At 42.9% G+C, this 25,924-nt stretch overlaps 1 protein-coding gene across 2 annotated transcripts; it reads left to right on the top strand.

Annotated features, from left to right (window-relative positions):
• The first annotated feature begins 343 nt into the window (after positions 1-343).
• On the top strand, positions 344-25,778 carry ZNF347 (zinc finger protein 347). Of its 2 annotated transcripts, none has more exons than XM_007997888.3 (5): positions 344-663; positions 5,708-5,768; positions 11,008-11,134; positions 11,885-12,016; positions 18,097-25,778. In XM_007997888.3, exons 1-5 carry the CDS (start codon positions 362-364, stop codon positions 20,343-20,345), a joined length of 2,871 nt encoding a protein of 956 aa, XP_007996079.3. In that variant the 5' UTR covers positions 344-361; the 3' UTR covers positions 20,346-25,778. The 2 variants fall into 2 exon arrangements, with proteins under 2 accessions (XP_007996079.3, XP_007996081.3); XM_007997890.3 differs by having other exon boundaries at positions 345-663; positions 11,888-12,016.
• The last annotated feature ends 146 nt before the right edge of the window (positions 25,779-25,924 follow it).

The following is a 25,924-nucleotide window of genomic DNA, read 5'->3' on the forward strand; positions in this document are numbered from 1 at the left end:
TCATCCTCAGAGATAATTTCAGGACATTTCAGTTAAATTAAATACATTTTAATTGCAGGAATTCCTAGATCCAATCGCTGTGCCTCGTGAATCCTCCACTAAGATCCCAGTTCCCAGACCGAGATCCCCGAATCCCAGATCCCCGTTTCTGAGCTGCAGGAGACTCCCTAGCAGAATTGGGTCCAACCCGCCGGCAAACAATTTTAACATAAACCGTTTTCAACTTGGTAAGAGGGAAATCATTTTGGTTGCTATCATAAGGGGTCCACATAAGTGTATTCTTTCACCTTAAAACTGCTTCAAATTGGAACGCTGCTCCCCGGGACAAGGTGAACACTCCAGCATTTCCAAACCGGGAAAAATGAGACTGCTGGCGAGGGCGGCTGAGGGAAGCGCAGACCCCGCCCCGGCTCCGCCCCACCATTTCGTCCGCAGACCCCGCCTCTCGCCCAGGCCCCGCCCCCAGAGTGCCCGGGCTCTTTTCCGCGCACGCGCAGTTTTCTGCAGTTCCGGAAGCAGATCGCGTTGGGTGGAGGTGACGCCGCCGAGCGTGAGTGTCCCTCAGTATGGATTAAACTTGCGAATCGCCCTGCCCTGTTTCCGCAGCCAGTTCTTGGGCTCGCTACAGACCTTAAGATCCCCGCACCGCGCCCTCCACCCCAGGTGACTCGCAGTGTGGGTTCAGAGTCGCTTCCCTTTGGGTTGAAGTCGCTCTGAGGCTGCTCCCTGTCCCCGGCCTTTCGCGTCTTCCTCCCGCTTAAAACCTTTTGCTGACCCCTCCTCCCGTCCCGGGTTTTTTAAAGTCCTCACCCGCGAGGTGGATTCTCGCCGTGGGCACCTCCCAGCCTTGCCCTTGTCGGACCGTGGAGCGCAGCGCCGCAGCCCCGGTCCGGGGGAGGCCGCGTCCTCTGCCTGGTCCTGGGATCCTGTAGACGCCACCCCTCTCCCTAAGGCACCGTCGCGCCCACCTCCCTCCTCCTCTTGCCGGGCCCTGCTGCTCCCCAGGCCTCACCTTCGCAGTCACCGCTTCCCCTGAGCCCGCGTTGGGGAGGTGCCTGGGGCCTGTCCTGTGACACCCCGTGTTCTTGCCTGCCCAGCTCCAGCCCCTGGAAAATGCGCTCCTCCAAGATGCAGGCGTCTTACTCCAAACCCTCCTGTGAATGTGTGGGCCAAGGGGATTAGGAGATAGAGAGAGGGACAGAGACAGAGAAGTAGAAAAACTGAGAGGAAAGAATGAGGAGAACCCGTAAACAAATGACAAAGTAGAGGATGGATGAGGGATTGCAGATGAGGGATTGCAGAGATAGTAAGAGTGAAAGAAGGAGCTGAGAAGGCAGGAGAATAGCAACTGGAGAAATATAGAGAAAAGCTGGATGTCCAGAGAGATGAAGCACAGCAAGGTAGGGAGAGGGGCAGAAAGTGGGAGGCTCCTCAGACAAGAGAGTCCGAGAGAGGAGGAGGAAACTGGAGCCAGGGCAGACAGAGCAGCGTGGTGCTGGGACAGCAAGAGGGGCCCGCCAGTGACTAGGAGAGCAGAGAGAGAACCACAGTAGGCGGAGGCCTGGGATCTGGGGGTGCCAGAGAGGGGGGCAGAAGTGTAGCAGGGAAGAGGAGATTTAACAGAGAGAGCAGAGACGGGAGAAGAGAGAGGCAGAAATATATGGAGACTGGGACAATGAAAAGATTGGGAGGAAATAGGAATCAGAGTTGAAACAAGGCCCCCCTTGACAGAACAGGTACAAGAGGAGGGAGAAGGGGAGAAACAGCAGGAGATGAGAGGGGCTCAAAACGACACGCAAAGAACCAGGGGAAAAACACAGAAAATAAAAAAGAAGCTAATGTGAGAGTGAGACCTATGTAGAGAATGAGGGAGGGAAACAGTATGGAAGCAAGAGAGAGACCCTGGGGCCAGGTGAGTGGTGCGTTGATTAAATGTGATGGTTACATTGTGACATTGGTTTCTTGGTATATAATACTGCAACACATTTAAAATATGTTTACTCAAATTATGCAGCTGCAAATGAGAGTTGAAGAAACTCCTTTACGTAAAATATGTAAGACATACATTTGACAATTATTAGTATTAGGGCATAGCTTCATTTGCAATCACTATTCAAATCAGAGTGCAGTGACTTCGCTCGTTTAGTTTTGAGTCCACTCACTTCCCTTTCCCTGGAATAAGGTAGGGTGTGGACGAGTGTATGAACTAAGAGGAAAAAGTATTTTTCCTTTGGTTTTCTTTCCTGTCGCACTCAATACAACAGCGCACATTCTACACAGTGTCTCACCTCCACCCAGGAAAATGTGTGCGGATTTCTCCCACCAACAACCAATCTTTATCAGACACTGAGTGTCCTATAGTTCAACTCTGTACCTGGAGACAGGTTTCTGTACCTGAAACTCTGTACCTGGAGTTAGCATCACATCCCACTGATTGAGGCTCAGTTCCACGAAATTGCCCCCGAATCAGGTGCCAGTTGCAAGTCTCACGTTGGTACCTGAACTTCTGAATGACCAGCTATACACTGGGGATTCCCTTGACATACCCCTCCCAACCACCTCAGGTTCTATTAATTTGTAAGGGCAGCTCAAAGAACTCAGGGGAACACTTCACTTAGTTTACACATTTGTTATAAAGGATATTACAGAGGATACAGATGAACAGTCAGAAGGAAGAGCTGTCCTAGAAAGTGAAAGCAGAGGAGGGGTTAAGAGAACCACAGTATTTATCAGGTTACTCAAAAGTATAAGTGACAGTTACCACTTGCATACTGTGTCTGAAGTGAGGGACAGTTTTAGACTGAGCTCTGAACCTGTAGCACCTTATCATGCAGTCTTTTTTTTTTTTTTTTTTCTTTCTGAAACAGAGCCTCGCTCTGTCGCCCAGGCTGGAGTGCAATGGCACTCTGCCTCCCGAGTTCAAGCGATTCTCCTGCCTGCCTCAGCCTCCCAAGTAGCTGGGATTACAGGTGTGCGCCACCACACCCAGCTAATTTTTGTATTTTAGTAGAGACGAGGTTTTGCCATATTGGCCACGCTGGTCTCGAACTCCTGACCTCAAGTGATCCACCTGCCTTGGCCTTCCAAAGTGCTGGGACTACAGGCATGAGCCACCGCACCCGGCCTATGCTGTCTTCTTGTAGATAATGTCAGAGTTGAGTGAAATTGTAGGACCCCCGCCTCATGCCCCGAGCTGGGAGTCACCTGGGAGTCCTCTGGTCATTGTGGGAAAAGCCACACACACATTTTGGTGACTAGAGGTGAAGTATTCTGTGTTTAATGTGAGAGCGGAATGTAGAGTTGGGTATTTTCCTATCTCAGAGACTAAAGGAAAAGACCTCCAAGTGGCCCACCCACCTGTCAGGACCTGGGATCTCTACTCAGTAGTGACTGGGAATGGCCTGTTCCTACTTCTGGTTGCTGCTGACCCTGCAATTGTGCACCACGTGCCAGCCTCACTCACAGTCTCAGGACAATGTGCATGCCATCAATTTTAACTTTGTTTTTCTTCTCAATCCGTAAAGCTTTCAAAATTTTAACTTCAAGGGAATTCATCCCTGTACCCAGGGGTGGTGTTCTCCATTAATTCACGTACACAGGGCTGGGCACAGTGGCTCACACCTGTAGTACCAACACTTTCAGAGGCCAGGGTGGTAGGAATGCTTGAGTCCCGGAGTTCAAGACCAGCCTGGGCAACATAGCAAGACTCTGTGTCCACGAAAAATAGAAAAAAATAAGCTGGGCGTGGTGGCTTGCACCTGTGGTCCCAGCTGCTAGCAAGGCTGAGTTGAGAGAATCGCTTGAGCACAAGAGCTTGAGGCTACAGTAAGCCATGTTCATGCCATCACGCTCTAGCCTGGGCAACAGAGTGAGACCTTGTCTCAAAAAAAAAAAAAAATGCGCACACAGAATAAAGTCTTTTTTTCTTCTATGCTCCATCTTTAAAACAAACAATACTCTAAATTGGCCAGGCACGGTGGCTCACGCCTGTAATCCCAGCACTTTGAGAGGCCGAGGCAGGTGGATCACTTGAGGTCAGGAGTTCAAGACCAGCCTGCCCAACATGGTGAAACACCTCTCTACTAAAAATACAAAAGTTAGCCAGGCATAGTGGCGTGTGCCTGTGATCCCAGCTACTTGGGAGGCTGAGGCAGGAGAATCGCTTGAACATGGGAGGCGGAATTTACAGTGAGCTGGGATCGTGCCATTGCACTCCAGCCTGGGTGACAAGAGTGAGACTTCATCTCAAAAAATAAAAATAAACTCTAAACTACATTTCACTCTGTAGTAAGTACTCCTCTTCTATGCTCCGTTTAAGTGCACAATACACTACAATTTTTTTTTTACTTTGTGTTTAATTCTTGCCTTCAGTTCTTGCTTGAGCTGTTGCTTAAATCAAGCTCGCGTACCCAACATTATTTTTCATTTACCACTGACTTTCTTTTTCATTTACCACTGACGGCTCCATTTGAAATTCAATGTTTAATGTCCTGTCATCTTTCCATTCCTATCAGTAGCATGTGGCACAGTTGAACACTTTCTCTTCTATTTTCTTGGCTTTTAGGACATCCCGTTAAGCTTTACACATCTATTTGTTGTAATTTTCTTTTTCTTTTTTTTTTTTTTTTTTGAGACGGAGTCTTGCTCTGTCGACCAGGCTGGAGTGTAGTGGGGCGATCTCGGCTCACCGCAAGCTCCACCTCCCGAGTTCACGCCATTCTCCTGCCTCAGCCTCCCAAGTAGCTGGGATTACAGGCGCCTGCCACCTCGCCTGGATAATTTTTTGTATTTTTAGTAGAGACGGGGTTTCACCGTGTTAGCCAGGATGGTCTCGATCTCCTGACTTCATGATCCGCCCGCCTCGGCCTCCCAAAGTGCTGGGATTACAGGCTTGAGCCACCGCGCCTGGCTATTTGCAGTAATTTTCTTGTTGCCTCCCTGATCACATTGTGCTTTCCTCTTCTTGTGTGTCCAGAACTTTCTGTTCTCTGAATATGGGCTTAGTCCTTCAGCCACTTTTTTTCTCTGTCCACACTCATTGCCTTTCCTTACCAGCTCAGCTCATGGCTTTGAACCCCACCTGCACAGCTTCGTGTCACCTACGGGACTCTCCCATGAACTCTGGATCCTGTGTCTAGGCCTCCCAAAGTGCTGAGATTACAGACGTTAGCCACTGTGCCTGGCTAAATTTATTATTATTTTTTTAAGAGAAATGGTGTCTCACTGTGTTATTTAGGCTGGTCTTAAACTCCTGGCCTCAATTGATCTTTCTGCCTCAGCCTCCCAAAGTGCTAGGATTATAGTGTGAGCCACCACGTTCAGCCTCTACCTTTCGTTTCTGAGGCCAGAGAGGTGAGGGAGGCTGTTCTCTGCATGGGTTTGGTCAGGGCTGGGTGTGTGCCCTGAATGGGGGAGCTCAGTCCAGCCCACCTCCCAATTGCTGCAGCGTGTGTGTGGGCTTCTCCAGGAGGAGAGCTGATTCTGAAGAAGGGAATGAGAAACTCAGCTACTGGTCTTCCTATAGGAGCTTCTTGTCCCTGCATCGCCCTGGCGCAGTGGGCAGCTGAGACCATCTTTCCACAGGGTGAGGTCTTCCCTGTGTGTGTGTGATTGTGCCATAGGAAGGGGATGTGTTGATTCTGAGCAATAAACAGCACATTTTGGATATTCAATATTGACTTCTAAAGGCACTTTCCTGTTACCTAAGGAGGAACCCTGGAAGAGGAGGAAGAGGAAGGAAAGAGAAGTTGGGCATGGCTCTCACCCAGGTAAAATAATATTATCAGTGGATTGTTCTGTCTCTTATTTCTTCCTGAAATGTCATTCTTTGAAGTTGGGAATCTTCTGAGTCTGAAGCGTCCTGCCTGACAAGTTTGCTTGCACTCACCCATGCCTTCCCTCAGTCTCTCATCTTGCTTAGATTCTATCTCCTGTGACCCAGTGACATGAACTTGGAAAGAGGCGGCACTGGGCATAGGCCTGGGAAGGGCTCACACCCAGACATGGATGGAGACGGAATGAGGGTCCCGTGGTGTCAGGGCTGTTGGGCAGCAGGGATTGTTCAGGGGCCACATCTGGATGCACTGTCAGCTCTCTGTGGACCAGGAGTAGAGCAGCTGCATGTGGAAGTCACGTGCTAATGTGCACAAATACCTGCTAAATTCTGTAAAATAAGGCTAATAGGGGGAAATTTTTTCTGGTTCATTTATATTACATTTGAAGCTGACCAAGTGAGTCACTGTGTTTCCAACCCCAAACTCTTATTAATGACTGGGCATGGAATAGGAATTTTAGACTGACAGACATCAGTGACAGAAGATTCTTTTATCCCACCATCTATTTTAATACATGAAATCAATCTAAATGGAAAATGCAGGAGAATCATTGAACTATTCTCAGAAAATTCATACGATGGAGACTGGTGTTTCTGCAGGGACCGTTGTGTAGCGGGTGCTAGGTGAGAATGGTTATTATTTTGTTCAGTTATAGGAGCAGAACTTCTTTCCCATTAGAGAGGATAGAAACACGTTCTTGTTTTACCAATTTTTTTTTTTTGAGACGGCGTCTTGCTCTGTCACCCAGGCTGGAGTGCAGTAGTGTGATCTGGGCTGACTGCAAGCTCCGCCTCCCAGGTTCCTGCCATTCTCCTGCCTCAGCCTCCCAAGTAGCTGGGACTACAGGCGCCCACCACCACGCCTGGCTAATTTTTTTGTATTTTTAGTAGAGACGGGGTTTCACTGTGTTAACCAGGATGGTCTCGATCTCCTGACCTCATGATCCACCTGCCTCAGCCTCCCAAAGTGCTGGGATTACAGGCGTGAGCCACCGTGCCTGGCCTGTTTTTACCAATTATTAAATACTCTATTTATTGTATTTATTTATTTTGAGAGAGTCTCACCGTGTCGCCCAAGCTGAAGTGCAGTGACATGATCTTGACTCACTGCAACCGCTACCTCCTGGGCTCAATCAATCCTCCTGCCTCAGACTCCCAAGTAACTGAACTACAGGCACACACCATCGTGCCTGGCTAATTTTTGTATTTTCTGTAGAGACAGGGTTTTACCATGCTACCCAAGCTGGTCTCGGACTCCTGAGGTCTCGGACTCCTGAGCTCAACTGATTCACCCACCTTGGCCTCCCAAAGTGCTGGGATTACAGACGTGAGCCCCCACACCTGGCTCTGTTTCTCTTATTTTAAACATTATATGTTGTATTTATCTGTTTTACAGTATAACTCCAAACAAACTTGCAGCTTATGCCCTAAGACGTAAAGCATCACCTTTCCTGTCCAGTCTTCTACCCTCCCTCTCGTCTCAGTGGGGAAACAGCGTTATCAGTTTTGTGTCAGGAGACAGCTCAAGTCCTATAGAGATGTGTTTATAGATTGTTATAACATTAAGAACAAAATTTTTCAGTGAATGTTTTTTGGGTTTTGTTTGTTTGTTTGTTCGTTTTGAGACAGAGTCTCACTCTGTCACCCAGGCTGGAGTGGTGCAATCTCGGCTCACTGCAACCCCTGCCTCCTGGACTCAAGCAATTCTTTCGCCTCAGCCTCTAGAGTGGCTGGGACTACAGTTGCATGCCACCACGCCCAGCTAGTTTTTATATTTTTAGTAGAGACAAGGTTTCACCATGTTGGCCAGGCTGGTCCCAAACTTTTGACCTGAAGTGATCAGCCCGCTTGGTCTCCCAAAATGCTGGGATTACTGGCATGAGCCACCACACCCGGCCCTTCAGTGAATGTTTTGTTGTGACATTTTAGCCTGCAGATTTTGAAAATTTACGTGTTTCCATGTTAGGAAAGATCGATAGCTCATTCTACATCTTTATTGGAGCCTTCTCTGAATGAGGAGAGAGTGGATGTTTTAACTTTCACTGTTGTTATTACTAAACTGTGTATATGTGATGTGAGTGCATGTTTTTTTATTAAGCACACGTCATGATTTTTTTTTTTTTTTTTTTTTTTTTGAGACAGAGTCTTACTCTGTCACCCAGGCTGGAGTGTGGTGGTGCGATCTCAGCTCACTGCAACCTCTGTCTCCCGGGTACAAGCGATTCTCCTGCCTCAGCCGCCCGAGTAGCTGGAATTACAGGCATCTGCCATCACACCCAGCTAATTTTTGTATTTTTAGTAGAGACAGGGTTTCACCATGTTGGTCAGGCTGGTGTCGAACTCCCGACCTCAGGTGATCCATCTGACTCGGCCTCCCAAAGTGCTGGGATTACAGGTGGGAGCCACCGCACCTAACCTACACATCATGATTTTAAATAAGTTTTGTGCTTTTTAGCAATTCAAATTGTATCTTAAATATTTTCTGTGCCCTTAAATTTATTCTCAACTATCACATTAATGATTTAATAGTAAGAATAGTAACATATTATGGGCATAAATAAATGTGTGTGTATATATGTAATTACCTTTTATGAAGTTCCGTATTGTTATTCATGAACTTGTTTCAACTTTGCTCATTTAGGTACTTTTCATGTTCTTTTACTTAACTATTTGATTCTTTCTTTTTTTTTTTTTTTTTTTGAGACAGAGTCTCGCTGTGTCACCCAGGCTGGAGTGCAGTGGCGCAATCTTGGCTCACTGCAAGCTCTGCCTTCCAGGTTCACGCCATTCTCCTGCCTCAGCCTCCCGAGTAGCTGGGACTACAGGTACCCGCCACCACACCCAGCAAAGTTTTTGTATTTTTTTAGTAGAGATGGGGTTTCAACGTATTAGCCAGGATGGTCTTGATCTCCTGACCTCGTAATCCACTTGCCTCGGTCTCCCAAAGTGCTGGGATTACAGGCATGAGCCAACGGGCCCGGCCAACTATTTGATTCTTTAGGTTTAATTCTTATTCCCAGACACCTGGATTCAGGTGCTTGCTCTGACATTTTAGCTCTTTGTCTTGACACAAGTTTCTTAGAGTGTTTGTCATGTATTTATCTGCTAGTAAGATGGGAACAGATCTTTCTCTCATGGGCTCTCATATTCATATACAAGTTAGTACATGCAAGACATTTATTTAGAATAATGTCAGACCAAGCACGGTGACTTGCACCTATAATCCCAGCACTTTAGGAGGCCAAGGCGGGCAGATAATCTGAGGTGAGGAGTCTGAGACCAGCCTGGTCAACACGGTGAAACCCCGTCTCTACTAAAAGTACAAAAATTAACTGAGCATGGTGGTGGGTGCCTGTAATTCCAGCTATTTGGGAGGCTGAGGCAGGAGAATTGCTTGAACTCAGGAGGCGGAGGTTGCAGTGAGCCAAGATCATGCCACTGCACTCCAGCCTGGGTGACAGAGCGACTCTGTCTCAAAAAAATAAGTAAGTAAGTAAATAAATAAATAAATAGAATAATGCCTTGCACTTGGGAAGTACTCAGAAACATCTGTCATTGTTATTGTGATGGTCATCACAGTTTCTAGATTCTAACCTGTCTTTCTTTAAAGTCACTGTACACATTTTCATCTCGTAAGACATCACTCACGCTGTAGATCATCTGGATACTGAATATCACTTGGTGTGTCAGGCATAATCATAACACTTCAATAAAGATAACCCGGTGTTGGTTTTTTATTTGTATATTTGTATAGTTTTTGTATTGTCTAGCAAACTGAGAAATCAACACTGATTTAAAGACTATCCTGACCTCTTATAGAAAAGTATAGGAAGACAGAATTAAGAAAACATTCTGGCCGGGCGCGGTGGCTCAAGCCTGTAATCCCAGCACTTTGGGAGGCTGAGACGGGCGGATCATGAGGTTAGGAGATCGAGACCATCCTGGCTAACACGGTGAAACCCCGTCTCTACTAAAAAATATTTAAAAACTAGCCCGGCGAGGTGGCAGGCGCCTGTAGTCCCAGCTACTCGGGAGGCTGAGGCAGGAGAATGGCTGAACCCGGGAGGCGGAGCTTGCAATGAGCTGAGATCCGGCCACTGCACTCCAGCCTGGGCGCTAGAGTGAGACTCTGTCTCACAAAAAAAAAAAAGAAAACATTCTGCCCAGAAATACCTGTGTGTGTGAGAATGTGGTGAAAACAGACCCAGTTTCTCCTACTGTACTCTCACAACAGAGAACACGATCCCAGATGTCCTGGGTTTTCCCACACACACACCAAGCGAGCAATTCTGCACTGGACACCAGCTGAGTGACCTCCTATTCAGTTCAATTCTGACACTATCTACCTGGACATAGCATCAGATCCCACAGGTTGAGGGCTCAATCCCACAAGAGTGTACCCACTTCAATGCCAGTTGCAAATACAGATGGCCTTTGCTTCTCACTGACTGGCTTATATATCATGAATTCCCATGACCGTCTCCTCAGGTTTGAATGATTTCCTAGAATGGCTCACAGAAATCAGGGGAACACTTTATTTATATTGACCCATTTATTATATAGGATATTACAGAGTATACAGATAAACAGCCAGATGTAAGCAGTCTATTGGGTAAGGTATGGGAAAAGGAGCATGGCATGGTGGTGCATTCCTGTAATCCCAACTACTTGGGAGGCTGAGTGCTGTCTTTGTTGGGGGTCGGGAGGGCATTCTCAGAGTCTCCATGTGTTTCCCTCTCCTGAAGTTTGTTCAGGCCCTGTGTTTTTGGGTTATTATGGGGGCTTCATTACGTGGGCATGATTGCTTACATCTATGGCTATTGGTGATCAACTGAGCCTTCAGCCCCCATCCCCTCAGGGGAAGTTGGGGGATGGGGCTCGAAGTCCCAACTCTCTAATCCAGCCTTGGTCTTTCTGGTAACCACACCCCTATTCTGAAACTATCTTGGGGCCTCCAGCCACCAGTCATCTCATTAGCTTACAAAGGCACTTACCACTCCAGAGATTCCAAGTGAGATGTATGTCAGGAAAGGGGGATGAAGACCATATGTATATTTTATTATATCACAACTTCGATGTTGTCCCACTCCAGTTTCATCTATTTTCCCTTCTCATTTTATGTGAAGATTGGAACTTTCTTCATATCCCCTTGGTGAATGTGTTTTTCATTTTAGGGACAGGTGACATTCAGGGATGTGGCTATAGAATTCTCTCAGGAGGAGTGGACATGCCTGGACCCCGCTCAGAGGACTTTGTACAGGGACGTGATGTTGGAGAATTATAGGAACCTGGCCTCCCTGGGTGAGGATGACTTTCTTCCAGAAGTCAGGATCTTCCCCTGTGTATCTTTTCATTTTCCATGTGGGTCTCTTGGGAGCTCCTGCATTGCTTGGCTGAAACTGAAGCTGTGTTGACTCAAAAATGAAAGTCTCGGCTGGGCGCGGTGGCTCGCCTGTAATCCCAGCACTTTGGGAGGCCAAGATGGGCGGATCACAAGGTCAGGAGATCGAGACTATCCTGGCTACCACAGTGAAACCCCGTCTCTACTAAAAAATACAAAAACCTAGCCGGGCGAGGTGGCGGGCACCTGTAGTCCCAGCCACTTGGGAGGCTGAGGCAGGAGAATGGCGTAAACCCGGGAGGCGGAGCTTGCAGTGAGCTGAGATCTGGCCACTGCACTCCAGCCTGGGTGACAAAGCAAGACTCTTGTCTCAAAAAAAAAAAAATAAAAAGAAAGTCTCCATAATGTGGAAACTGGATTTTAATTGTCCTCTTCCCGAGATCACTGGAGGGTTTCAGGACTTTTAAAATATCCAATTCCCTGTTTTCTATCCCCATGCTTTGATTTAGTGGTTTTGAGATGAGAGCTATATATTTGCATATTATAGTGTTTCCTAACAATTTATAAGGAAGCATTTAGTAGATGAATTTTTGAAGTGTCTTTTTAGATACAGCTGTAAAGTCCTCCCTCCTCATGTAAACATAGAACTGGGACTCTGGAAACATAGGACTGGGACTCTACAGCCCATTGTTTTCCTTTCTTTTCATAAGCAGGAATCTCTTGTTTTGACCTCAGTATTATCTCTATGTTGGAGCAAGGGAAGGAGCCTTTCACTGTGGAGAGCCAAGTACAGATGGCAAGAAACCCAGATGGATGGGAATGGATCAAAGCCGTGTTTACAGGTAAGAGTTCAGATGGGTAGAGAAAATGCCACTTATTAAATAGTGTTTAGGAAACTCTATGCAAATGAGAGTTCTGTGGGAGAACAGAAATTTGAATCCTATGACCTCTGAACAGAAATCTTTCTTTGCTCCCTTTTGTCTGTCCTTTAGACTTGTACTAGTTTATCCTTTCACTAGTTTATCTTTTCACCTTTATCCTTCTACTAGTTTATCCTGTCTGCTGCAGCTCAAATAGACAAAGGCAAAGTCTTTATCATGATGGGCGACGCTGTTATCTAGCTTCTGAGAACTCTGGTTCCTTGACTCTATGTGGCACAGGGAGGGCTGTTACAAAAGGATTGTTTGATCTCCTTTGGTGTTTCCTTCTGTAGTTGATTCTATCTGATGCCCAGTTCTCAGTCATACAGATCCAAATTCTATATAGTTTGCTAAATTTTAAGAGTGTTTTAGTGGAGTTGTTAGGTTTTTCTAAATATAAAATCATGTCATCTGCAAAGAAGTATGTTTTGACTTCTTCCTTTTCAATTTGTATGCTTTTTATTTCTTTCTCTTACCTAATTGCTTTGCCTCGAACATCAGTGCTATGTTGAATAGAAGTAGTGAAAGTGGACATCCTTGTCTTTCAGATCTTAGCAGAAAGGCTTTCAATTTTTTCTTGTTTACTACATTCCCTCTGGATTTGTCATATATGGCTTTTATCATGCTTAGGTATGTTTTTTCTGTACCCAAGTTGTTGAGACTTTTTATTATGGAGAGATATTGAGTTTACTGAGTCATTTTCCAGCATCTATTGAAATGATAATATGCTTCTTGTCCTTGATTGTGTTGATATGATGAATCACATGATTTGTGTGTATTAAACTATTCTTGCATTCCTGGAATAAATCCCACTTGATCATGGTGAATGTCTTTTTAATGTGTTCTTGAATTCTATTTGCTAATTCTATTTCGTCAAGGATTTTTGCATGTATATTCATCAGGGGTATTGGCCTATAGTTTTCTTTTTGTTGCTGTGTCCTTGTCTGCTTTTTGGTATCAGGGTAATGCTGGCCTGATAAAATGAGTTTGGAACTATGTGCTCCCTTCAATTTTTGAAACAGTTTGAGTAGAATTAGTATTCTTTATTTTTTCTTGTCTTTCTTTCTTTTTTTTTTTTTTTTTTTTTTTGAGACGGAGTCTTGCTCTGTAGCCCAGACTGGAGTGCAGTGGCCAGATCTCAGCTCACTGCAAGCTCCGCCTCCCGGGTTCCCGCCATTCTCCTGCCTCAGCCTCCCGAGTAGCTGGGACTACAGGCGCCCGCCACCTCGCCCGGCTATTTTTTTTTTTTTTGTATTTTTAGTAGAGACGGGGTTTCACCGTGTTGGCCAGGATGGTCTCGATCTCCTGACCTCGTGATCCGCCCGTCTTGGCCTCCCAAAGTGCTGGGATTACAGGCTTGAGCCACCGCGCCCGGCCGTCTTTCTTTCTTTCTTTTTTTTTTTTTCTGAGACAGAGTCTCGCCCTGTCACCCAGGCTGGAGTGCAGTGGCGCAGTCTGGGCTCACTGCAAGCTCCGCCTCCTGGGTTCATGCCATTCTCCTGCCTCGGCCTCCTGAGTAGCTGGGACTACAGGCACCCGCCACCATGCCTGGCTAATATTTTTATTTTTAGTAGAGGGGTTTCACTGCGTTAGTCAGGATGGTCTCGCTCTCCTGACCTTGTGATCTGCCCGCCTTAGCCTCCCTAAGTGCTGGAATTACAGGCGTGAGCCACCGTGCCCGGCCCTTTTTTCTTTCTTTCTTTCTTCTTCTTATTATTATTATTTGAGATAGTCTCTCTCTATCTCACCCAGACTGGAGTGCAGTGGCACAATCATAGCTAACTGCAAACTCAAACTCCTGGGCTCAACTGACCCTCCCTCCATATCCTCCCGAGTAGCTGGGGTTACAGGTGCACACTACCATGCCCAACTAATTGTGTTTTGTTTGTTTGTTTGTTTGTTTTTGAGATGGAATCTTGTTCTCTTGCCCAGGCTGGAATGCAGTGACATGATCTCAGCTCACTGCAACCTCTACCTCCCAGGTTCAAACAATTCTCCTGCCTCAGCCTCCCAAGTAGCTGGGATTACAGGCGTGTGCCACCACACTTGGCTGATTTTTGTATTTTTAGTAGAGATGGGGTTTCACCATGTTGGCCAGGCTGGTCTTGAACTCCTGACCTCAGGTGATCTGCCTGCCTCGACCTCCCAAAGTGCTAGGATTACATGTGTGAGCCACCGTGCCTGGCCAAATCCTTTTTTATTTTTTAGTAGAGCTGAGGTCTTGCCCAGGCTGGTCTTAAACTTCTGGCATCAAGCAATCCTCCCATCTTAGCCTCCCAAATTGTTGGGATTACAGGCATGAGCCAACATGCCTAACCAGTATTAGTTCTTCTTCAAGTGTTTGGTAGAAATCAGCAGTGAATCCATTCAATCCTGGGCTTTTCTTCTAGGTGAATTTTTTTGTTTTGTTTTGTTTTGTTTTGCAGCTTCAATTTTGTTATTGATGTCTTCAGGTTTTCTATTTCTTCATGGTTCAATCTTGATAGGTTGTATGTGTCCAGAAATATATTCATTTCTACTAGGTTTTTAAATTTGTATGAAGTTGTTCATAATTGTCTCTAATGGTTTTTTATGTATCTGTGGTATCAGTTCTAATGTTTTCTGTTTTGTCTCTGATTTTATTAATTTGGGTGTACCTCCTCCCGACCTTTTATTTCAATTTAGCTAAAAGTTGGTCGATTTTGCTTATCTTTTTTAAAAAATACCCTACTTTTCAAGCTAGGCATGGTACCTCACGCCTATAATCCCAGGAACTTGGGAGACTGAGGAAGGAGAATTGCTTGAGGTGGGGAGTTCAAACCAGCCTGGGCAATGTAGTAAGAGATCCCATCTCCAAAAATAAAACGAAAATTAGCCAATCATGGTAGTGCATGCCTGTAGTCCCAGCTACTTGGGAGGCTGAGGCAGGAGGATCACTTAAACCCAGGAGTTCAAGGCTGCAGTGAGTTATGATTGGGCCACTGTACTCCAGCCTGTGTGAGAGGTAGACCCTATCTCTAAAAAAAAATTTTTTTAGGCCAGGCGCGGTGGCTCACACCTGTAATCCCAGCACTTTGGGAGGCCAAGACGGGCAGATCACCTGAGGTTGGGAGTTTAAGACCAGCCTGACTAACATGGAGAAACCCCATCTCTACTAAAAATACAAAATTAGCCAGGCATGGTGACACACGCCTGTAATCCCAGCTACTCAGGAGGCTGAGGCAGGAGAATCTCTTGAACTTGGGAGGCAGAGGTTGTGGTGAGCCAGTATTGTGCCACTGCATTCCAACCTGGGCAATAAGAGCGAAACTCCATCTCAAAAAAAAAAAAAATTAAAAAAAAAATATTTTTTAATCCTACTTTTTCATTTTATTGATCTTAGATATTGTGTTTTTAGCCTTTATTTTGTTTAGTTCTGCTGTGATCTTTATTATTCCTTTCCCTCTAGTACTTTTGGGTTTGGTTTGTTCTTACTTTTCTAGTTCCTTGAGGTGTATCATTAGGTGGTTTATTTGTTGACTTACTGTTTTTTTGATATAGGTGTTTATTGCTACAAACTTTCCTCTTTTTGCCGCTTTTTCTGTATCCTATAGCTTGTGCTATTTTGCATTTTAATTTGTTTCAGGAAATTTTTAGCCAGGCATGGTGGTGGCTCATGCCTGTAATCCCAGCACTTTAGGAGGCTGAGGTGGGCAGATTGCTTGAGCTCAGGAGTTTGAGACCAGCCTGAGCAACATAGCCAAACTCCGTCTTTGTAAAATATACAAAAATTAGCTGGGCATGGTGGTGTGTGCCTGTGGTCTCTGCTACTTGGGGGACTGAGGTGGGTGGATCACTTGATCCCAGGAAATGGAGGTTGCAGAGGGCTGAGATCACACCACTGCACTCTAGTGTAGGTGACAGAGCAAGACCTTATCTCAAAAAAAAAAAGAAAAAGAAATGTTTGTATTTCCTTCTTAATTTCTTCATTAACTCAATGGCTGTTCAGGAATATGTCGTCTAGTTTCTTTGTGTTTGTGTATCTTCCTTTTTTTTTCTAGATAGAGTCTTGCTCTGTCACCCAGGCTGGAGTGCATGGCACAATCTTGGCTCACTGCAACCTCTGCTTCCTGTGATCAAGCACTTCTTCTGCCTCAGCCTCCCAAGTAGCTGGAATTATAGGCATGTGCCACCACTCCTGGCTAATTTTTGTATTTTTAGTAGAAACAGGGTTTTACCATGTTGGCCAGGCTGGTCTCGAACTCCTGACCCCAGGTAATCTGCCCACTTTGGCCTCCCAAAGTGCTGGGATTACAGGCGTGAGCCACCGTGCCCAGCCTTGTTTGTGTATCTTCTGAGGCTCTTCTTGTTGTTGGTTTCTAGTGTTATTTTACTCTGGTCAGAAAAGATACTAGATACAATTTTGACTTTTTTGAATTTATTGAGACTTGTTTGGTGTCTTAACATATAATCTGTCCTGAAGCATAATCCATGTGCTGATGAGAAGAATATGTATTTTGCAACAGTTGGATAAAATGGTCTGTAAGTGTCTGTTAGGGCATGGAACATGCCTGTAATTTTAGCTACTTGGGAGGCTGAGGAGAGAGGAATGCTTAAGGCCAGAAGTTCAAGGCTACAGTGCACTGTGAACTCACCTGTGAATAAGCACTGCACAACAGCTGGGACAACACAGGGAGATCCCATCTGTTTAAAATAAGAAAAAAAAAAAAGTCTTAAGTCCATTTAGTCTGCAGTATATTTTAACTCTAATTTCTTTTTATTGGTTTTCTGCCTGGATGATCTATTCATTACCAAAAATTGTGTTTTGAAGTCCCCTAATATTATTGTATTGCTACCTATCTCTCCCTTTAGATTTATTAACATTAGCTTTACATATTAGGGTGTGTACGTATTTGTTATATCCTTTTACTAAGTTGATCTTTTTCTCATTATATAGTGACCTTGTCTCTTTTTACACTTATTGACTTGAAGTCTATTTTATCTAAGTATACCTACTACTGCTCTTTTTTGATTTCTTTTTCCATCCCCTCACTTTTTGTCTACATGTATCCTTATAGGTGAAGTGAGTTTGTTGTAGGCAACATATAGTTAGCTGTATGTTTTATAATCCATTCAGCAGGCCTCTCTCTTGTAATTGGAGAATTTAGTCCATTTATATTTAATGTTGTTATTGATAAGTAAGGACTTATACTACCAGAGAAAATCACTTAAACACAAAGGAAGACAGTAAGAAAGAAAGCCAGAGAGGAGTTAGAAAACAATTAGAAAAGAAGTAACAAAATGGCAGTATGTTTCAATTCATTGCTCGTTATTATTAATATGTCTTACAGGCTTTTACTTTGTGGTGACCATAAAATAAGGCTTACAAAATCATCCTATAGCTTTTAACAATTTATCTCAAATCAGTATCAACTTATCTTTGATTGCAGAAAAAAGAAACTAAAACCTGTGTGCATATTAATTCCCTTCTCACCCTGCATTTTGAATTTTTTATGTCACAATTTATGTTGTGTACTGCCTATCTCTTAACAAATTGTTGTGCTTATTTTTAATAGTTTTATCTTTTGGCCCTCTTGGTAAATATATAAATGGTTTGCACACCATGATTTTGATATTAATATTAGTGTAACAGTTACATGGTGTAATTTCCTTTGGATTTAAAGAACTCCCTTTATCATTTCTTGTAAAACAGGTCTGATCATAGTAAATTCCCTTAGCTTTGTTTGTCTGGGGAAGACTTTCTCTCCTTTATTACCGAACGATTGCTTTGCTGGCTACAGTATTGTAGCTTAGGAATAGTATAGGCTTCCGTACTATTAATTTGAATTACATGGAATCAACTTTTCTTTATTAAACAATCCTCTTTCTTTTTTGTGTTCCTAAAAATTGAATATTATTGTTCTGAAGTTTTATAAATCTGTTCAATATAAGAATTGCTTTTGTTGTAATATTGTTTTTCAGTGTAAAATACTTGTTTATGTACTACAATTAATTGGAAACCTACGGATCTTTATATCTTGCAGCTCTCTCTTCTGAATTTGTAATGAAAGATTTACCACACAAAGGGAAGAGTAATACAGGAGAAGTATTCCAAACAGTGATGTTAGAAAGACAGGAAAGCCATGACATTGAAGGCTGTTCCTTCAGGGAAGTCCAGAAAAATACGCATGACCTTGAGTATCAATGCAGTGATGCTGAAGGAAATTATAAAGGAGTGCTTATGACCCAAGAAGGCAATCTAACTCATGGAAGAGATGAACATGATAAAAGAGATGCAAGAAACAAGCTTATTAAAAATCAGCTTGGATTAAGCCTTCAGTCACATCTGCCTGAACTGCAACTTTTTCAATATGAAGGGAAAATTTATGAATGTAATCAGGTTGAGAAGTCTTTCAACCATAGTTCCTCAGTTTCATCACTTCAACAAATGCCTTATAATGTCAAAACCCACATTTCTAACAAATATCTCAAAGATTTTATCTCTTCTTTATTACTCACACAGGAGCAAAAAGCAAATAATTGGAGAAGCCCTTACAAATCTAATGGATGTGGCATGGTCTTTCCTCAAAATTCACACCTTACGAGTCATCAGAGAAGTCATACTAAAGAGAAACCTTACAAATGTTATGAGTGCGGCAAAGCCTTTAGAACACGTTCAAACCTAACTACCCATCAGGTAATCCATACTGGTGAAAAACGTTACAAATGTAATGAGTGTGGTAAGGTCTTTAGTCGAAATTCACAACTCTCACAACATCGGAAAATTCACACTGGAGAGAAACCTTATAGATGTAACGAATGTGGCAAAGTCTTCACTCAGAATTCACACCTTGCAAGACATCGAGGAATTCATACTGGTGAAAAACCTTACAAGTGTAGTGAGTGTGGGAAAGCCTTTAGAGCTCGTTCAAGCCTAGCTATCCATCAGGCAACCCACAGTGGAGAAAAACCTTACAAGTGTAATGAATGTGGCAAGGTCTTCACTCAAAATTCACACCTTACAAATCACTGGAGAATTCACACTGGAGAGAAACCTTACAAGTGTAATGAGTGTGGCAAAGCCTTTGGTGTTCGTTCAAGCCTAGCTATTCATCTGGTAATTCACACAGGAGAAAAGCCTTACAAATGTCATGAATGTGGCAAGGTCTTTAGGCGTAATTCACACCTTGCAAGGCATCAGCTAATTCATACTGGAGAGAAACCTTACAAGTGTAATGAGTGTGGCAAAGCCTTTAGAGCACATTCGAACCTAACCACCCATCAGGTCATCCATACTGGAGAAAAACCTTACAAGTGTAATGAATGTGGCAAGGTCTTCACTCAAAATTCACACCTTGCAAATCATCAAAGAATTCATACTGGAGTGAAACCTTATATGTGTAATGAGTGTGGCAAAGCATTCAGTGTGTATTCAAGCCTAACTACCCATCAGGTCATCCATACTGGAGAAAAACCTTACAAATGTAATGAGTGTGGCAAGGTCTTCACTCAGAATTCACACCTTGCAAGACATCGGGGAATTCATACTGGAGAGAAACCTTATAAATGTAATGTATGTGGCAAGGTCTTTAGGCATAATTCATACCTTTCAAGGCATCAGCGAATTCATACTGGAGAGAAACCTTACAAGTATAATGAGTATGGCAAAGCCTTTAGTGAACATTCAAACCTAACTACCCATCAGGTCATCCATACTGGCGAAAAACCTTACAAGTGTAATGAGTGTGGCAAGGTCTTCACTCAGAATTCACACCTTGCAAGACATCGGAGGGTTCATACTGGAGATAAACCTTACAAGTGTAGTGAATGTGGCAAAGCCTTTAGTCAAACATCAAAGCTTGCAAGGCATCAGAGAGTTCATACTGGAGAGAAACCATATGAGTGTAATCAGTGTGGGAAAGCCTTTAGTGTCCGTTCAAGCCTAACTACCCATCAGGCAATCCATACTGGAAAAAAACCTTACAAATGCAATGACTGTGGGAAGGTCTTCACTCAGAATTCACACCTTGCAAGACATCGAGGAATTCATACTGGAGATAAACCTTACAAGTGTAGTGAGTGTGGCAAAGTCTTTAGTCAAACTTCAAAACTTGAAAGGCATCAGAGAGTTCATACCGGAGAGAAACCATATGAGTGTGGGAAACCCTTTAGTATCTGTTCAAGCCTAACTACCCATCAGACAATCCATACTGGTGGAAAACCTTACAAATGTAATGTGTGGAAAGTTCTAAAGTCAGAGTTCAAACCTTGCAAGTCATCACAGGATTCATAGTGGGGAGAAACCTTACAAATGAAGGTGGTAACTTTTGCAGTTAGAATTCATTCCTTTTACAACATCAGAGAATTTATTCCTGAGAGATTCCTTGAAAATGCAATGACTGGCTGGACGCGGTGGCTCACGCCTGTAATCCCAACACTTTGGGAGTCCAAGGCAAGTGGATCACCTGAGGTCACGAGTTCAAGACCAGCCTGACCAACAGGGTGAAACCCCATTTCTACTAAAAGTGCAAAATTAGCTAGGCCTGGTGGCACATGCCTGTAATCCCAGCTATATAGGAGGCTGAGGCAGGAGAATCACTTGAACCCAGGAGGTGGAGGTTGCAGTCAGCCAAGATCGTGCCATTGCACTCCATCCTGGGCAAAAAGAGTGAAACTCCATCATAAAGGAAAAAGAAAATGCAATGACTGTGGCAAACTCCTCATGAGTTCAAGTATTAATAGACATCCAAGAGTCCATAATAATGAGAAATCACATAAATGTACTGTGTGTGGCAGAGGCTTTATTCAGGCCTCACAGCTTTGTAGGCATTAAAATCTATGTATTTGATGGAACCACACAAATGCAATGTGCATCCTGAAGCTCTTACTCTAAGATTGTAACTGTAGGTGAGGATTCATACAAAGAGTGACTCAGTCTCTAGTTGATTCACTTTTAATATGATAAACTGCACGATAATTGCACATCCCCATATGGTAAAACGTAAGACATTATATATTTCAAAGGTTGAAGGACATTTGGAATTGGCTGCTTACCTTCAGGTTATAAAATCTTTCATTCCATTGTTTGAGGTTTCTCAAAAAGAGTACTGTTTGTGACTTTCAACCTGAACTATGGATCTGTGGCTATTTTGCATCCTTAAGCACCTTTCATGGTGCCTGTGTGGGAAAGAATCGCAGTATGAAAAGGCCAACTTCATTACATGAGGATAATTTTTATCTACGTTTATTGAAGAAGGAGGACTCTGCCTTATAAAGTTAAATATTCTCTCAATTGAGAGACCATGGTTTAGGAGCAGAAAATAATGTAAAACTATGATTATCAATCATCATACTGATTGTGTTCAAGGTGCTCTTCTGAGAGACACGATGGGTTTTAGGGAAGTCAGGCTCTACCTGCATTGAGTAGGCCAAGACCTCAGGACACTGGAATTTTTATGAGAGGAGAGTAATAAGTTATTAGTGACATCTATGTGCTAGGAATAGTGCAGGGGAAATGGTTGCCACTTTCTCTATTGAATGGCAATAGCTGTTTTATAGCAGAGATTGATGAAAAATAGGCTTATTTTTGAAATCGAAGAGATAACAGTTATTGGAATGGACAGCTTGGTCAGAAGAACCAGAATACCATGTTTTTTGTTTTGTTTTGTTTTGTTTTGTTTTTAGTAGAATTCACACTAATTGCTGGAATTACATTTTGCTACAGTTTTATTAAGAATGTGTCACAGACAATGTTTTGCCAAAAAAAATCCAACGTTTTCTTATAACTATGAGCAAATCACATTCTTTGTACCAACACTGTTTTATCCTACCTCAGTAGGATACTTCATAACAGATAATAACAATACACTCAGTCTTTTAGGTTGGAGGATCTAGAACAATTTTTTTTTCTTTGTGGAATCAACATACAATTTTGGGAAACTGTAATCATACTCTGCACTTGAATTATTCTCTCTACACTCTGCCTTAGAATATTTATATGGATATAATGAAAATCCCATAGAAAGTGCAATTTTGATATTCTTACACTCTGAAACCTGCCACAGTGTTGGTGAATATATATCATATTTTATTTTTACATGCTTGTGTGCCAAATAACCATGGCATGCATCTTTATTTACATGAAGTGAAAATACAAATGCAGAAGATGTATGGGCTGAGTGTGTTGGCTCGTGCCTGTAATCCTAGCACTTTGAGAGCCCAAGGCAGGTGGGTCACTTGAGTCCAGGAGTTCGACCAACCAGGGCAACCTGGCAAAACCCTGTCTCTACAAAAAAAATAGAAAAATTACCTGGACAGAGTGGCTCACGCCCGTAGTCCCAGATCCTCTGGGAGACTGAGGTGGGTGGATCACTTGAGCCTGGAGGCAGAGGTTGCAGTGAGCCAAGATCACGCCATTGTACTCCAGCCTGGGTGACAGAGCGAGACCCTGTCTCAAAAAAAAAAAAAAATTGTATGGAAAATATTAGCTGGGTGTGGTGGCTCACACCTGTAATCCCAGCACTTAGGGAGGCTGAGGTGGGTGGATTATGAGGTCAGAAGGTCGAGACCACCCTGGCCAACACAGTGAAACCCCATCTCTACTAAAAAATACAGAAAAAAAAAAAATTGACTGGATGTGGTGGCATGTGCCTGTAAGCTACTCGGGAGGTTGAGGCAGGAGAATCACTTAAACCCAGGAGGCGGAGGTTGCAGTGAGCCGAGATTGCACCACTGCACTCCAGCCTGGGCAAGAGAGCGAGACTCCGTCTCAAAAAAAAAAAAAAAAAAAAAAAATTATAAATAGTGCAGAATAACAAAAACTAATGAAGAATGCTATGCTCAGTGACATAATTTGACAAGACTAATATTCATCAGTTTCCTCTTAAAAATGAACATATAAATGGAAATTTCATTTTGTTTTGGTAGGTAAACTAGAATTTTCATAAATTTAACCTTATCACGTTTTTGGCAATGTTAATTTGTCACCTCTCCACAAGAAGTGTATTGAACTCCACCTACAGTTTGGTTTAGATATGGAAAACGATGATGCCAAACAATGAAGTTTCAGGAAAATGTGCATTGCATAATGAGGCTTTCTGTGAGAAGCAGGATTGACTTCCCAAACTGGTCCAAAATGGCTTGAGAGAGCAAGGATAAATAACTTGCTTGGGGTATTATGGTAATAACCTTTAATAAAAGGGTGAGGTTGGGGTGGCGGTCCCACACGTGCTTTGAACTTCCATTTAGTGCCAAAGGAGGGAACACGGGCATTACCAGCTTGGTCAGATGGGCAGAATAAGAAGGGGGAGTGCAGAGGTATAAAAGCTGTTACAAAGATCACAAAATGGAAACTGACTCTAGTACAACACTGAATATTTACTCTTGAAACTTCTGATTTCTGGCCAGGCATGGTGGCTCATGTCTGTAATCACAGCACTTTGGGAGCCTGAGGCAGGTGGATCACCTTAGGTCAGGAGCTCAAGACCAGCCTGGCCAACATGGTGAAACGCCATCTCTACTAAAAATACAAAAATTAGCCAGGTGTGGCAGTGCATACCTGTAGTTCTAGCTACTAGGGAGGCTGAGGCGGGAGAATCACTTGAACCTGGGAGATGGAGGTTGCAGTGAGCTGAGATCTCACCACTGCACTCCAGCCTGGGCAATAGAGTGAGACTCCGTCTCAAAACAAAAGAAAAAAAAAATTTCTAACTTCTTTGTTAGGAAAGACCTCTGCTTGCTTCATAATAGTGGATGACTACTCTTCCTTTTCTGCTGAACCCATAGATCCCATTACACAACGTCATTCTTGAAAATGTTTGTGAAATGCTGTTTAAATTGCCTAAAATATTTTTACAGTAGTTCAATGCAAATGAATTTGTGGAAAAGTTTATTACATAATATGATCAAGCAACTTTAGCCAAAGGGTATTTTTCCAAAGGCTGTGTTATGTTAATCTCATGTTCAGTTTATGGTATTGTGTAATATATTCCATAGCATTTTTTTTTCCTTTTTCTTTTTAGACGTGAGGTCTCGCTATGTTGGCCAGGTTGGTCGTGAACTCTTGGCCTTAAGCATTCCTCCTGCCTCAGCCTCCCAAAGGGCTAGGATTACAGCCGTGAGGCAATAGTAGTAAAATGACTTTTTGTATATGATTTTTACTTTAAGGATTTTTTCCTTCCATACATTATAATCTAAATTATATGTTTACTGCATTTCTTCTCTGTGTTACTCCAGTGAAAACTTAGAAAATACAAAAATTAAGGTGTTGTTTGGAAATAAAATCTTGTGACATGAAAATGTATGTAAGACAATGGCAGGTACAGACTAGGTTCTCTGTAAATAGGAAAATGGAGTGTCCTTGTAAATCTTCAGTTCAATTAAAGTACAGGGATACTAGATGGTGAAATGAAATCTCTTAATATGGAAGTTATCAAAGATCAGCTGCTTGAAAATCAAGCATGTGGATGTTAACCAGCATCTGGAGAAGTAAATGAAAATACAGTTAATAAGAGAGTCCCCAAGATACTATCATTTATGCAAAGGAGATAATTCCTCTCAGTGAGTCTCTGGAGGCAATTCAACTTCCCACTGTGGCTGGTATTTCTGTTCTGAGCCAGAAGCTCTTACAGCAAAACATGATATTTGTGCAACTTTTGCCATGATAGCTGCCATTTAATATACTCCCTTTAGATTTCTTTCCATTTAAAAAAACATATATATATATACACACACTTTAATAAGTGATTTATCTTTGCGTATATATTTTCTTTTATGTCAATCACAGAGTAAGAATCACTGTTATTAATGCTTTATATGTAACAACTGAATCATCAGCTCCCTGAAATAAGTATTGATGATATTCTCATTTCAGAGGTGAGGAAACCTAGGACAGATAGGCAAAATAATCAAATTAGGCCAGGCACAGTGGCTCATGCCTATAATCCCAGCACTTTGGGAGGCCGAGGTGGGGGGGATCACCTGAGGTCAGGAGTTCAAGACTAGCCTGATTAACATGGTGAAACCCCGTCTCTACTAAAAATAGAAAAATTAGCTGGGCGTGGTGGCGGGCACCTGTAATCCCAGCTATTTGGGAGGCTGAGGCAGGAGAATCGCTTGAGCCTGGGAGGTGGTTGTTGCATTGAGCCGAAATCCCATCATTGCACTCCAGCCTTGGCGACAGAGCAGGACTGCATCTCCCTCTCTCTCTCTCTCTCTAAAATACATATATAATATACGTATATTATATACGTATATATTATATACATACTATACTGTATATGCATATACTATATACGTATATATGTATGTAATATACACATAATATATACATTATATAATATATACATATATGTTATATATAATTAGAAAATGGATAAAACTGTGAAGTGACATTTCACTGAAGCAGATATACTGAGATAAATAGGCACATAAAAAGATTTCCAACGTCACCATCAATCAAATCTCAGACCTCAGCATATTCTGCTTTAAAAGGCTCATCTAATCACATTTCAGTAAGAGGCAGAATCGAGATTTGAATCCATGTTGTCTGGCTGCAAAGACAAAGCTTTTAATGATGATGCTACAGTAACAATGCTAGTTATTTTTGTCCTTTACTCACCAGCTATGCCTATTTTGTTAGTATCTCTTGTAATTTTTAAATGGTTTATCTTCATGTGTCATTGTGATTGTGGTAACTTTGTATTAAATCTATATTTTTATAGATCAATTAAGTCTACATTTTTATAGATCACTATTGCCTATGCATCTTACCTAAATGAATGACAGAGACACTCATTACCACATAATCCTGTAAGAAAGATTATCAAATCTTTCGAAGGAGGCATCCAGTACCTGAGGTGTGAGTTTAAGAAT

The sequence above is a fragment of the Chlorocebus sabaeus genome, chromosome 6 (genome assembly GCF_047675955.1).
Source record: "Chlorocebus sabaeus isolate Y175 chromosome 6, mChlSab1.0.hap1, whole genome shotgun sequence".
Taxonomy (NCBI): domain Eukaryota; kingdom Metazoa; phylum Chordata; class Mammalia; order Primates; family Cercopithecidae; genus Chlorocebus; species Chlorocebus sabaeus.

Coding starts and splice junctions, on each gene's coding strand:
- ZNF347 (XM_007997888.3), top strand. CDS start 362: ATGAGACTGCTGGCGAGGGCGGCTGAGGGAAGCGCAGACCCCGCCCCG. Junction 664..5,707: donor CACCGCGCCCTCCACCCCAG/GTGACTCGCAGT, acceptor CTGTTACCTAAG/GAGGAACCCTGGAAGAGGAG. Junction 11,135..11,884: donor TAGGAACCTGGCCTCCCTGG/GTGAGGATGACT, acceptor TCTTTTCATAAG/CAGGAATCTCTTGTTTTGAC.